Source organism: Mauremys mutica, chromosome 8 (assembly GCF_020497125.1).
Source record: "Mauremys mutica isolate MM-2020 ecotype Southern chromosome 8, ASM2049712v1, whole genome shotgun sequence".
Taxonomy (NCBI): Eukaryota; Metazoa; Chordata; order Testudines; family Geoemydidae; genus Mauremys; species Mauremys mutica.
The window spans coordinates 72,659,572-72,673,519 of record NC_059079.1 but is presented as its reverse complement, the minus strand read 5'-3'; the positions used below and the strand labels follow the sequence as shown (position 1 = coordinate 72,673,519).

Genomic DNA, 13,948 nt, shown 5'->3' with positions numbered 1-13,948 from the left:
GGACAAGAGAGCCCCCTACTGCCAGTGGAGAAGGCAGCCAGTGAGTGGCAACGGGATCAGCTGGAGTGAGGTCTGCTCAGGGAAGGGGCAAGCAGGCCAGCTGGAGCTGGGGAGAAACGGGTCAGTGCACGGGGCTTCGGGTGGGTTCAGGCTGATCCATGGTTTGCAGCTCCTGAGCCAGCCCTGAGGGGCATTCTGGAAAGAACTGAAGGGGCGGCTGCTTGGCTATCTGGCCAGGGCTGCACTCGGGGAATGCAGGGCTTCCCCCTAAGCTACTGTCCCAACACAGCATGAGCCTGTGTGGATCTCCCAGCCTCTGGCCTTCCCCAGCAAGGGGCGCGGTGGGAAGCAGGGCAGGTGTTCTGGTTGCAGGGGGAGTTCCTGGCTACTCCAGCCCCGGCCTGACACACCAGGGCGCACTGTGGGAAGCAGGACAGGAGTGCTGGCTGAGGGGAGCTCACTGTTCCAGCCTCTGCCAGCGAGGCTGCTGTAGTGCTGGGGAATCTCTTTCAGCCCACCTGCAGTCTCGCACCAAATGACGAACACGTTCCTCCCTGCCCATGGGACACAGAGCTGGGGCTGCCCATTGGCAGCAACCTTGGACTCCTCCCCTCCCAGAATCACAGTGGTTCCACCATGCCTGACATGCAAGAGAGGACCAGGTGCTGCATCCCCAGCCTGGGAGCAGGTGGGTACGTGCACCAAACCCTCTGCGCCAAGAACCACCCTCTGGTGCTCAAAGGCAGAGCCCAAGGGGCAGCTACGCGGGAGACGAAACACATGCTGCCCCAGACACTGGGGGGCCCAGGCAGATATGGCCTGGCTTCTGGTCTCGGGGGGAACCCCAACAGGAGGGAGGGGCCTTCGCCCAGCTCCAGCCCCAGCTGCACAGCAGATGCTTTCCAAAGCAAACCTGGAACTCCAGGGCCTCAAGCCCACCACCACCCAAGGCCTCTGTTCCCAGCTCTGCCACCCTCCTGGGCCAGGGCTAACAGGCTCCTGCCTCCTCAATGGTCTACACAGGGAACCTCCACTGGCTCCAGGATGCTGTCGCCCTAGGGAATCCAGCAGTGAAAGGGGCCGAGGCACCCAGCGAGACAGAAACACAGCTGGGAACAGCCCCAGGATTCAGGGTTGTTAGTCTCCTCTCTAGCCACTGAAGCCCACCTCCCGCCCCTAGACTGGCTCCTTAGGGCAGGCAGGAGCATGAGTGCCCCAGCTGGAAGAGGGGCTGGCTAGCCGACTGCAGGACGAGGCTCTTCTACCTTCATGACGGCAGGCAGCTCGACGTGGTAGTAGTGCCCCAGGTGGGCATTGGCAGCTCCCAGCGTCAGCAGGTATTCGTTCCGTGCCACCACCAGCTGCTGCGAGTACTCGGCCAGCTGCACTGAAAACTGCGGGTGGGAGGCAGAGCATGGCCTGGGTAACGGGCCAGGGCACGGCCAGCTGCTCAGTGTCCTCTGCAGGGCTTCCCCCGATCAGCGCCGACATTCCCCTCTCCCCACAATCAGCCCCTCCCTCAAAGGGCTCTGCCCTCCCCTCATATGGTGTCCTGGGGCCTCCCAGAAGGCCCTGTACCCAAAGCACCACCCCTCCTACAGGAAGAGCCAGGCTTTCCCCACCGTGCCCACCAGGCCCCCTCAGCCAGAGGCTCTGCAACAACTCTGACCTTGGTGCTGAGCTTCTGCAAACTGGCCTTCGTGTGGAATATGCCATGGTCGCTCTTCCGGAGCCTACAGAAGGGACATGGCCATCAGTGCTCAGGTCGCTGCCCCTTCCCACAGGCCCCTCCAAGACAGGCACGCTGGCCCCATACCGAGGGAGCCACCCCTGCAGTGGGAGCTCTCTCTAGGCCCCACAGAGCACCCTGCTCTCTTGGGTTGCAGCCAAAGGCAGAAGTGGGTGGTCAGGAGATCCCCTCCCAGAACACCCTGGGAACCTCTGACAAACACCCCAGGCACCACGGTGCCCTCTACCAGATGTCCTTACAGCCCCCCCCCCGGCCCCTACCCACAGGGCAAGTGCCGCTCGCTCACCGGGCCTCCACATCAGCCGCTTTCTCCTTGGCCACCTCGCTGACCCGCTGCAGATGCATGTAGTGCTTCTTGGCTTTGCCCACTTCCTTCACCGTCTCCAGGAGCTCTGCCTGCACCCTCTGCAGCTGCTCTGTGCTCTGGGGCAGAGAGGGGGTGTGAGCCCCACAGCCAGCCCTCCTGGCACCTGCTCTGGAAGCCTCCTTTGAAGAGCAAGAGGTTGGGGCCTGTACCCCCGTCTCTCCCTCCCCCACCCAGACTGTACCTTCTTGAGCAGGTGCTCCTTGGACAGTCGGGTGGTTTTAGCCACCTCCAGACTCAGGCTGCGGTAGTTCTCCGAGGCTGCCACCCGGGCCTGCCCGGCACACACCGTGCTGTCAATCGCCCCCTTCCAGACAGCAAAGGCACTCCTGCAGGGAACGGACATCGGAGGAAGCCTGGCTGCACCCATGGAGCAGAGCAGCCCCTCTGCCACACACTGGCCCTGTACATGCACCCTGTCTCTCGCCCCCACTCCCTGTCTCCACAGGAGCTCCCGCATTGCACCTGGATGGCCAACCTGCTCCAGGGACCCCATGGCTCCCAGACCCTGAATGGAGAGCCTGGCACAGCTGGATCTTCCCTGGGTTTCCGCCGATGTGCAGTCCCAGATCTATCTCAGGGCCATTATCCAGCCCTACCTCTGGAAGTGGCAAAGCCATTTCCTGAGCTTCTGTCCACCCGCCTGAGTTGCCTGAGCCCCAGCCGCATCCTGCATCAGCCCCGCTAACGACTGGCCATGCTCGCAGGCCTTGGCAGAATCGCTGCTGTCCGGCTGGGTTGGGAAGCCCTGTCCCTCAGGATCTCACACTGCTGCCCAGAAAGTCTGACCCAGAAAAACCCTGTCATTACAGCATGAAGCACCCCCATGTGCTTCTCCACAGCCCCTGCAGAACATGACATGGCCTACGACAGCTCCCTCCCCCCTCATGCCCACTCCAGCTCCTGGCTCTCGCCTCCCACTGGCCTCCACTCAGTAGCTTTGGATTTCTCTCTGGCCCTGGACTTTTCTTCTCTCCCCACATGCGCTCCATCAGCAAGGCAGGACATCTCCATCTCTGAAGCACCACCCCCGTCCTCCCCTGTGCTGAGACCCTCTCCGAGCCTTCCTCTCCTGTACCTCTTCATCCTCATCCCCACCCAAGCCCCAGCTCTTCAGACCCGCGCTGCCCTCCTCGCACACGGGAAGAGGTGCAATCCTCAAACTTGGGCTCTCAGCAGGCATCACAATGCAGGGGACAAGAGCCTCCATTTTAAAGCCCTTGGGGGCAGAGGCAGATTACCATTTTGAGGGGCTATGGGCCAGAGCAAGTGGAGGCCACTCCCCCCCCCTCTTTCACTTGCAGTCCCCACCCCAGCACTCCTGCTGGGGAAATGAGGTTGGGGCACAGGGGCTTGCTGGGGTGCTCCTGCCGGGGAGACCCCTACACCCCAACCCCATTCTCTAGCAGGAGCACTGGGTGGGCGGGCAGAGCAGGGCAAGGGGGCACCCATTTTTCCAGGGCCCCCCAATTGGCATGGGCTCAGCTGGCCCAGTAGCTAATCTGCCACTGCTTGGTGGGTTGCTCCCATGAGCCAACAGGTCTTCTCTCCCTTTTCTTTATACTTCAGCCACCATGCGTCTAGGGGTGGCCTCCACATGTCTCTCCTCTCTGCAACTCCTACTGCCTGTACTGAGCTTCTTGCATCTCTCTACGTCATTGACTCTTGCCCCTCATATCTCCCAGGTGAAAACCTCTCTGCTCTCCACTGCCCCTCTCGTATACCAGAAAATAAATAGCTCTGGACAGTGTTTAGTGGGAGCACCTTCCCCCTAGAATACCCAGAACACCACACATACGCACATGCACTCCCATATACACATACACGTGTGCCACTGCAGTGCATGGTTAAACTCTGATGCGTTTCACCCCAGAAGTAGCTAAATTTTCGTGGCAGATAAGGGACTCACACAGGTATCACTCGTTCTGTAAATGTAGTCACCTCTGGGGTGAAACATGGCAAAGTTTAACAATGCACTGCAATGCCACACAGCCTGTTTGGGGAACGGGAAGCGAAGAAGAAATCCATTGTGATGCTGGCAGCTTGTGCCAGGGTCCTAGGCCTTGCTGAACACTTGCTGCATAGCTAGAAACCAGTCTTGCTTCCCTAGACGTTGGCATCATCCAAATAGATGTTAGATGTGAAGTTGATAAGAATGTGTTTAGTGTTTTATAAAATACTTGTAGGATGCTGCATGTATTGTCCTCACTCAGCTACGCCCCCATGTTATAAAGTGATAGCAAGCATCTGCATTGTAAACCTCTGTGACTGCGTAACTCACCACACAGGGAAAAAGCCTTGTGTAATGCAAACGATGGGCTCTAACACAATGTTAAATCCTGTTCCTTAAACACAAAGGAGCCATTGTGTGAGATCAAGGCTCAAAAACTAAGCACTTTCCTTCCCCCCATCCCATGAAGAAGGGACCTGCATGGGAACTGTTGCGATCGGTTTGATTTCTGAGGAAAGATATAAAAGTGCTTCACAAGGAAAAATGACCATCTCTTTGCTTCTTGAAGCAAACAGTCCCAGGGCCAGAGACTCTATACTGAAGTGAGAGATCCTCCAGGGTTATTCCTGGGTTTGCCCAAAAAGACATTTTGAATGGACAGATTACTACATCTCTGTGATCTTTAGGAATCATACATGGTAACTCACTTGTGTGTATGTTTGCTTGCTTGAACCTGTAAATAACTCATTTCTTTATCTAAAGGTTTATTAACTAGGATAGTTTATTACAGGATTGGCTACCAGCGTTGTCTCTGGTGTAAGACCTACAGTACCAGTTGATCTGGGGGTAAGTGACTGATCTCTTGGGACTGGAAGCAATCTGAATATTTGTGATTTTTTGATGTAAGCGACCATTTATCACTAAGTCCACCTTGTCTGGGTAGCAACATAGACTAGAGAGTCTGAGGGGACTGTCTGTGACTCCATGGTGAGACTGGTGCAGTGATCCAGGAGTTCACAGTTGTTATGGAGTTGGTTAAATCTAATTATAGAACAAACCACCAGCTTGGAGTGTCTGCCCTGTTTCTGACAGTCTGCCCTCAGTTAGCACTCAGTGTTGTGAACCTCCAGACACCCCTCTCCAGTTCAAATGGGCAGAAAGATAATTGCCCACTTTCACTACCAAGAAATTCCAACGGCCAAGGCACAAAGACTGTCTGCACCAAGCAGTCGCAGCTCTCTCCCCAAGGTTGGCCTAGCACTGCTCCAGCTCTGCCTGGGCTAGCAATGGCGGAAGGACCCATGATGGCTATACAAGCATGAAATGCCCACAGACAACTCTACACAACTGCTCCCACCAGGATAGGGGAACCAGGATCTGTGGAACAGCAGGGAAAATGCAGAGGTTCTACTCTAGCAGCATTAGCTAGCAGGTGTCTCCCGTGCCAAGGCCTAACTACACCGTCCTCCTTCCCCAACATCCCCGTAGATCTACACCCTGATACAGAGACCACCCTGCCCACAAGACCTAGCCACACCCCCTCTGGGATCTACACCAGGACAGACACCCCTGAACCCCAGACATCCCCATGTCCCCTGCCCTGACATCCTGGGGGATGTACACTCCAAAACAGACACCCCAAGAATCTAGCCTCTCCCCCATGCGTTGTTCCACTGGAATCTAGCCCCCTGCACCCACCCACATGCACTCTCGCTCCTCCTCGCTGATCAGCTGCCATTGCGAGGCCAGTCTCCGCAAAAGGGCAGGGGGTCTCTGCCCCGGTGCAGCTGGGATGCAGCACCACCGCTGCTCGAGTGCTGCTCCATCTCCCTGAGAGCTCCCCAGCACAATTCCCTGCTGGCCGAAACTCTGGGACGTTCAAAATGGGGCCAAGAGTGAAGCTGCCAAGTCCATGTACAGAACCAGACAGACTGTCAGTGTTGAGCTCAGGAACCTCCGGCTGGTTCAGCACTTGCACATGCCAGGCCATGCAGGGAGGCACCTGACAAAGATTTCAGGAACCTCACTGCGGGCCCCATTGTTTACATTCTTGGCTTGAATTAGCTCTGACCTCCCAACAGCCAGCGCTCCTGCCCCATTCCTCACAGCACCCCCTGCTGGGAGAGGCTGGGGCTGGAGTACCTGGGAGCTCCCCACAGCCAGCGCTCCTGCCCCATTCCTCACAGCGCCTCCTGCTGGGAGAGGCTGGGGCTGGAGTACCTGAGAGCTCCCCACAGCCAGCGCTCCTGCCTCATTCCTCACAGTGCCCCCTGCTGGGAGAGGCAGGGTCTGGAGTACCTGGGAGCTCCCCACAGTCAGCGCCCCCTGCTGGGAGAGGCTGGGGCTGGAGTACCTGGGAGCTCCCCACAGCCAGCACTCCTGCCCCATTCCTCACAGCGCCCCCTGCTAGGAGAGGCTGGGGCTGGAGTACCTGAGAGTTCCCCACAGCCAGCGCTCCTGCCCCATTCCTCACAGCGCCCCCTGCTAGGAGAGGCTGGGGCTGGATTCCTGCCCCATTCCTCACAGCGCCCCCTGCTAGGAGAGGCTGGGGCTGGAGTACCTGGGAGCTCCCCACAGCCAGCACTCCTGCCTCATTCCTCACAACGCCCCCTGCTGGCAAAGGTGGGGAGCTGTTGTGATAATTAGGCCTACAAATGTATCCTGTTTGTGAACCTAATTGTGGGAAGTGACTAAAGATTTATGAAATGTTCCGATAACAGTGAAGATTGATTGGGAAAAGGTGCAAAAGGGAGACAGGGAAAATGAATTAGTCCAAATAAAACGGCCTCCTGCTATCACTCAAAGATTGTGCTAGGATCAGGCCTGGTGAACAAGAGAAGTGTTGGACTGGAAATCAATGGACCAAAATTGGTGTGTTGGCAATAGGGCTGCCAACTTTCTAATCACACCAACTTGAACACTCTTGTCCCACCCCCTGCCCGTCCCGTCCCTTCCCTTTCCTTTGGCCCTCCCCCTGCCCCGCTCCTTCTCCATGGCCCCACCCCAGCTCACTCCATCCCCCGTCCCTTCATCTCTCGCTCTTTCCTACCCTCACTCACTTTTACCAGATTGGGACAGAGCGTTAGGGTGCGGGAGGAGGTGAGGGCTCCAGCTGGGGTGTGGGCTCCGGGGCGGGGCCAGAAATGAGGGGTTCAGGGTGTGGGCGAGGGCTCCAGGCTGGGGCAGCAGGTTGGGGTGCAGGAGGGGGTGAGGGCTCTGGCTGGGGGTGTGGGATCGGGGGTGCAGGAGGGGGCTCTGGGCTGGGGGTTCAGGGTGCAGGCTCTGGGAGTTTGGGTGCAGAAGGCTAAGGGCTGAGGCAGGGTATTGGGGTGTGTGTGCAGGCTCTGGGAGGGAGTTTGGGTGCGAGAACGGTTCTGACCTGCGGTAGGGGTTTGGGGTGTGTTTACCTCAGGCAGCTCCTGGAAGCAGCTGGCATGTCTGGCTCCTAGGCTCAGGGGTGGCCAGAAGGCTCTGTGTGCTGCCCCTGCCTGCAGGCTCCACCCCTGCAGCTCCCATTGGCCACGGTTCCTGGCCAATGGGAGCTGCAGAGCTGACACTCGGGGTCTCTGTGCACTGCCCCCACCCCTTGCCACCCCTGTGCCTAGGAGCCGGACATGCCAGTTGCTTCTGGGAGCTGGATCGCCTTTAAAAGCCACCGGGAGATTGAGGCCGATTCCGGGAGACTCCCGGCCGCTCCAGGAAGGTTGGCAACCCTAACTGGCAATTAGACCTAATTGGTGACCAACATACTGAGAGGATGGGCTAGTCTGCACCATCATTGCTTCTTGTGTTCTCAGAAAGAAACGTCTGGGGTTAGGGGGGGATGGCACAGGGGGAAAGCTGGCTACTGAGACACTGGCTGGCTGAGAAAAGGGAAAAGAGTGAGCTTTGCCATCATGGCTGCTACCCCAATTGTCTCCTGGAACCCCAACCTTCTCAGTCCTAACCCTGAGAGCTGTCCTGACCAGATCAGACAAGAGAGAGAGACCCACATGGCATCACTGCCTCCACCAGCTCTGGCTGAATCCCAACCACCACCTGGGATGAGAGACTGCTTCTCCCCCCTCCATGTGTCCTTTTTCTTCCCTATCTCATTTCTACTCTTTCCTCTTCTTTTCTCCCCCTTCCCCTTTTTCCTTCTGTCTAATACGAGTCTGGCTTAACTGGACAAGACTGCATATTTTGCAACCCTTCTATGATCCTGGCATCAAAGAGGCAGCTCAAAGCAATGCCCTAAACAGCCTGATACTGGTATTCGTTTGCCAGGTCTCAGGGCAGCAGTTTTGTTCCAGTAGCGAGGCTGCAAGTGAAAGTCAACACCAGAGCCAGCTGTATTTTCTGCCCTCGTGTTCTCATCCCTCCCCTTCGGTGTGTGTTCGGCTTGTTTTGTTGTCTAGAAAACAGGATCAGGCTTTAACCACAGCTCTGCTAACTTCTCTTTTCCCCAAAAGGCCAGTTATTACCGTCACTGATACCACCTAAGAGACTCCAGCAAGGGGCTTTTCCTTCTAAAGACTCTCCAGCTAAGGGGAAGGGACCCAGGGATGTGGTTACACTGACAGCCTGACTTAATACTTCACATTTCAAACACTTGAACTGTTTTTCCTCCTTTGCTGACTCTCCAATAACAGGCTGTTTAAAGGAGTGTTGCCAGGGTAAGATGCAGGCTGGAGTCTCTGGGTAGCAAACCCCGACCCCTGTGTAACCCTGGTTAGTGCTGGACAGTGAGTGGGTCACGTTAACAGCTCTGACTCTTTGGGCTCATATATTCCACCTAAGTTAACAGAACAGAGCACCCCAGATCGCCAGCTCTGCTGGCCTGCTCCCTACAGCGCCCCCTGCTGGGGAAGTCTGGGACTGGAGTGACTCTGAGCTCCCTAGAGCTGGTGCTCCTATGCTGTTCTTTATAGTGCCTCCTGCTGGCAAGTCCAGGACTAACGTAGCAGAGAGCTGCCCCTGGCTGGAGTTCCCTCATAGCCCCAGATGCTGACTGCAGGGCAGGCCAGCCCAACACAAACAGTACGTGGCTAGCAGGCTCAGGCCCCAGCGAGCTGTCCCACCTGGAGTCGTTGGTTTCACTTCGGCCCCGCTGCCAGTCTCTCTTCAGGAACTGACTCGCCAGCCTCTGCAGTGCCTGCAAACAAACCCTAGATCAGCCACCACTGTGTCTCCTCTCCCAGCCCCACCTGGGGCTCCCAGCCAATGAGGGGAGGGGGCTTCTCCCCGACAGGGCTCGCACCAAGGGCACCAAGCTCCTCTGCCTGCTGGGTTGTTCACAGCAATGCCCCACTCAGAGAACAAAACCACGGCTGTTCCTATGCACACTGCACAGGTCCCAGCAACCGCCCCAGGGCAACTTCCCACAGCAGGACAGTCAGAAGAGCTGGGGAATGAGCACGGCACTGACCAGGGCTGTGCAGTCATTCAGCCGGGTACAGAGTCAAGTGCATTGTCTCTAACCATGATCCCTCCCCCCGCCCTCCAGCGCCTCCCTCTGGGTGAGGCCAGCAATGGAGCAGCGAGGAGCCCGCACTAATGCACCTCTCCTTCCAGCGCCTCCTGCTGGGAGAAGCTGAGAGCTCCCCATGGCCAAAGTTTGGCCACTGCTCTTTGCCAGGGACTCTACCCCTTTGGGCCCTTTGCTGCCTGCGACAACAACGAGATGGGAGTGAGAAATGGAGGGGCAGTGCAAGCGAGGGGACAGAATGAGTGGGGCAGGAGGCCAGCAACAGAACGAGGCAGCTGGAGAGTGAGAGAACAAGTATCTATTACAGGGAACCCTGGTCTGCGAGGGAGGCAGAAAACGAGGCAGCTGAGCGGAGCAGGGGCGATGAAGTCACAAACCAAGAGCAGGCCTACGCTCAGGCGGCTTTACCAGGGTGGTTATACCGCTGTCCTACACTGGCAACGTGCTCCTCATGCGGACACAGCTCAGCCTGGCAAACTACATTTGGATTAGCCCAGCTTAATCCAGCCCTCTCAGCGAAATAAGCCACTCCGGCAAAGATGCAGTCTGCTGGTATGACGAGGATTTGTGTTATCATCGCAGTGCAGCTGTGTCTGCACTAGGGGCCTGGCCGGCACCACTCAGGCTATACAAATTCCGCTGACCGACACGGCTAGGCCGGTGAAAGTCTGTTGTAGAGACGGGCCAACGGTACAATCAGCTGCATCCTCGAGGCAGGACTGGGTGAGGGCAGGGAGGGGCACCAGCCACTGAGACGAGGAAGCCAATGGAGGGCAAGAGGCCAGTAGTGACCCTGCTTCCAGCATGGAAAAGTATGTGGGCAGCTGGCACAGGCTCCTGAGGGGGCTTAGGGCCTGGCACAGCCCCCTCCAGCCCAGGGTCCGTGGCCTGACTGCACAGCCACCTTACACATTGTGAGCACCTCTCAGAGAAAGCAGGTAGCACATCTCCCTCCTAAGCACCACGCAGAAACACAGGCCTGCTCAAGGCAGGGAGCATGGCAAACTCTGCTGAGGTTGTGGCATCATTACACAATTGATTGGCGAGACAATGCCCACTCCCGCCCGATGCAGCAGGCGCAGCCCATCCCCTCTGTGGCATCCACTAAGGGCTGTCCATGCAGGAGTGTTGCACTGGTTTAACCCAGGACATGAAACCCTCCTGTGGATGCTCTTATTCCGGTTTAAACCAGCCTTTTGTCTGTTTCAGTTCATTTGAGTGGGGACAGGTTCAGGCTACATGGAAATGAGCCGCTCAGAAAGAGAAATTGTCCACGGCGGGGTCTGCACCACTTTAATGACACCACTTCCACAACCAGTTCAAATGACCCCAGGACATCCTTCCTGTGGTCACAGCCCAAGGAACACGGATGTCACGCAAGTGAAACCTGTAGCTACCAGGGGGCCTGCATGTCACCTCCAGGAGGGGCCCCATTCTCCCAGTGAGCTCGAGAATGGAGCTCTGGGGAGGAGGTGGGAGTGGAAGAACCCAGCTCTGGCTGATGCTGGTCGCACAGTCTCTTTGGCTAAAGGGACTGACCCGGTGAGCCCCAGTGGTCACAGGGTCCCAGATCTTAGATGTTAGAATGTGCTGGCTCAGCTGGCAGAATCAGCAGCTCTCAGGAGCCTCCTAGCAACAGGGACACTATAGAGCTGCTGCCAGGGGACCACAGCGAGATGTCGACCTGAACAATAAGCCTCTGAATAACGTGATCTGGAAACGGAACGATCCTGCTGCTCCTGGGCCTGCTCACCCACCATGGGGGGAAACAAGCACCAGGATTAAAGCAAATAAACAGTGGCAGTTTTCGGGAGTGAAAGCAGCTAGAGATAAAGGAGCAAGGTCAGAGTCCTCTGTGCAAGCTGGAGAGCCAACGGCGTGCCAGAGTTCAAGGCTATGAAACAGCTCAACCAGTCAGCCAATTCACTTGCACCTTCCAAAATATTCTCCTCCAACCCCAGACTAAACCCAAGACATGTCAGAGCTAGAGGAGGGTCTAGGGGGGTTGAGGAGTGACAGCGAGTTCCCTTCTCTGCCCCATCTCTCAAGCTCGGCTGAGTCTCGTGACCAGCTCGTAGCACGGGAAAAGGTGCCCAGCCAGGCTGCCCTAGGGGCCAGTTCAGAAGACTGTGTAGCAGCCTGGCAAATGGGGGCATGCCGACAACACAGACTGATCTATTCTATGGTAATCAAGGCTGAGAGACTCAACCTAGGACATGGGACATGGCAGCAGATGGAATCAACACAGACAGGTGGAACGCAACACACAGCGGGGCCACATCAAGTACTCACACACTGCTGGGCGGGGAGTTAGCAGTAATCTCTCGAGCTAGGCCTAGGAATCAACGTGGGCAGTGATGACGTCTGCTCAGCGCCCAGCAGCAGCCAGGAGAGAGAAGAAGAAGTTAGGTCGGAGCAGGGGCAGGCTGGAAATAACACAGGAAGGATGTTGTGTGCACAGAAGACACCTCTGCGCTCGCCTACGCACCTCATCAGAGGAGCGGGCAAGACAAGGAATAAGGCAGCCAGAGCAGCCACGAGAGGAAGCAACACAGATCAGGGCCCTTTCACTTTGGAGAGGAGAAAAGAAAGAGGCACAGACAGGCCCCAGCCCACAGTCACAGGGGCACATAGCCCCCCTCTCCGGGGTGTCCCCATCACCCTGTCCCCTGTCACAGGGGCACCCAGCCCCCTCTCTAGGGTGTGCCCAGCACCTCCTGCCCTGTCACGGGGGCACGCAGCCCCCTTCCCTGGGGTGTCCCCAGCACCTCCTGCCCTGTCACGGGGGCACCCAGCCCCCTCTCGGGGGTGTCCCCAGCACCTTCTGCCCTGTCACAGGGGCACGCAGCCCCCTTCTCCAGGGTGTCCCCAGGACCTCCTGCCCTGTCACGGGGACACCCAGCCCCCTCTCGGGGGTGTCCTTTAGTCCTGATTCCCTGGAAGGAGCCCGCATGTGCATCTCTCCAGGGTGTTCCCGGGCGCCCTACTCAGCTTTGCTCGCTGCGCTCACCCACTTGGGGATACTGTCTCGGCTCCTGGCCAGCGGTGCCATCAGCACACAGAGGGCCTCCCAGTCTCTGTGTAGCCACCTCTCCCTCCACCCGCCCTTCTCCACTTCCTCTTGAGTGAAGGCAATTTGAAAAGGGCATGGCAGCAATCCTACCCTCCGTCATGCAGGCAGGCCCCATATCCTCATGGTGTCACCATTAGGAGCCCCAGCTTCCTTGTTAGTCAGCTCCTCCTCAGCGCAGCCACGTGTCTAACCTCGCAGGCATCTCACAGACCCACCTCAGAGCCAATGGGGCCAGAGCCTCCATCAGCCCCGGCAGCAGGACTGCCACTTGCTGGTGGGTCACATTGCTTGTCTTCCTTCCACTCACGGCACAGTCCTCAGCCACCCACGTAGCCACCTCTGCGCTCTTTCAAGAGAGCTTATGCTCAAGGCCCTCTGGGAAGATTGGCCCACCAAGGGCACTGAGCACTCGGGAACCCTGACCTTTAACACCACAGGCTGACCCAGTACTCCTCCCCTCATTCCTTCGCGCCTGCCGGCTGCTCCCATCACTCCTCCTGTCTCCGGGAATCCTTCTCTTGCTGAGTCTATCACACTCTCTCTATTACCCCCAGCTCTTTGCGGCACTCATTCTCTTTCCACCCTTTCAAACCCTCTCCTGGTGCCTTCAAGTCTCTTCCCTTCCTCCCCTTGCAGGCTCAGCATTTAGTTCTCCCTTGGGGGCTGCAGTTTGGGTGGGCTGGTTTTACTTATTGCCCTTTGTAGCAGAAGCTCTGTACCAAGAAAACACAATGTAATACTGGATAACGAACACTCCTGAGAAGGCCAGTTAGAGGCTTTCATTGCCCAAGGACCAGGTGGCACATGAAGTAAAAAGGCTAACGTTCTGAATGAATCAAAGGAAAGGATTCTCTGCTAACCTATGGAACTCACTGCAGCAGGACACTTGAGGCAAACTGCTTAAGACGAACCTGCCACTTAAAAGAGCAGCACACACCATGGCCCTAGCAAGGAGAACAGGAAAAGTCCTGTTCTTTCAAGTCCTTGAAAGATTCTAGCCATTCCATATCCACTCTCTGCAAGAGAGAGGTTGGACTGGAACTTTACAAAAGGATTCTCCAGCATCAGGGCACAAGGTGAAGCTCAGCCAGGCTCAGAGAGGAATTTGCTTCCAAGGGGTAACACTGTGGACACAACACATAGCATGATGGGCATTTCACATCAGACCAGTGACCTGCTTAGAAATTACAGTGCCTCTGTTTCTACTGCAGGTGGGAGGGAGCTATCAGGGTGGGGGAAATCGGAAGGAGGAAATCCAGAATAAGGGGGATGGGGAGCCAGCCAGGGGAGCTGTGAGAGTGCAGGAGGCATAAGGGTTTTGCTGAACGAACACAGACTCCTCC

The 13,948-nt window shown here is 57.1% G+C and overlaps 1 protein-coding gene across 3 annotated transcripts in view; it reads right to left on the bottom strand.

The window, feature by feature from the left end:
- FCHSD1 (FCH and double SH3 domains 1) overlaps positions 1-13,948 on the bottom strand; it is a 58,080-nt gene that overhangs the window by 9,435 nt on the left and 34,697 nt on the right. For all 3 annotated transcript variants that reach the window (XM_045027151.1, XM_045027152.1, XM_045027153.1), the window contains 5 exons: positions 9,126-9,199; positions 2,299-2,443; positions 2,037-2,173; positions 1,670-1,733; positions 1,266-1,394 (listed from right to left, as the gene is read on the bottom strand). In XM_045027151.1, the coding sequence (XP_044883086.1) occupies positions 1,266-1,394; positions 1,670-1,733; positions 2,037-2,173; positions 2,299-2,443; positions 9,126-9,199 (549 nt within the window). The remainder of the gene's footprint in view (positions 1-1,265; positions 1,395-1,669; positions 1,734-2,036; positions 2,174-2,298; positions 2,444-9,125; positions 9,200-13,948) is intronic.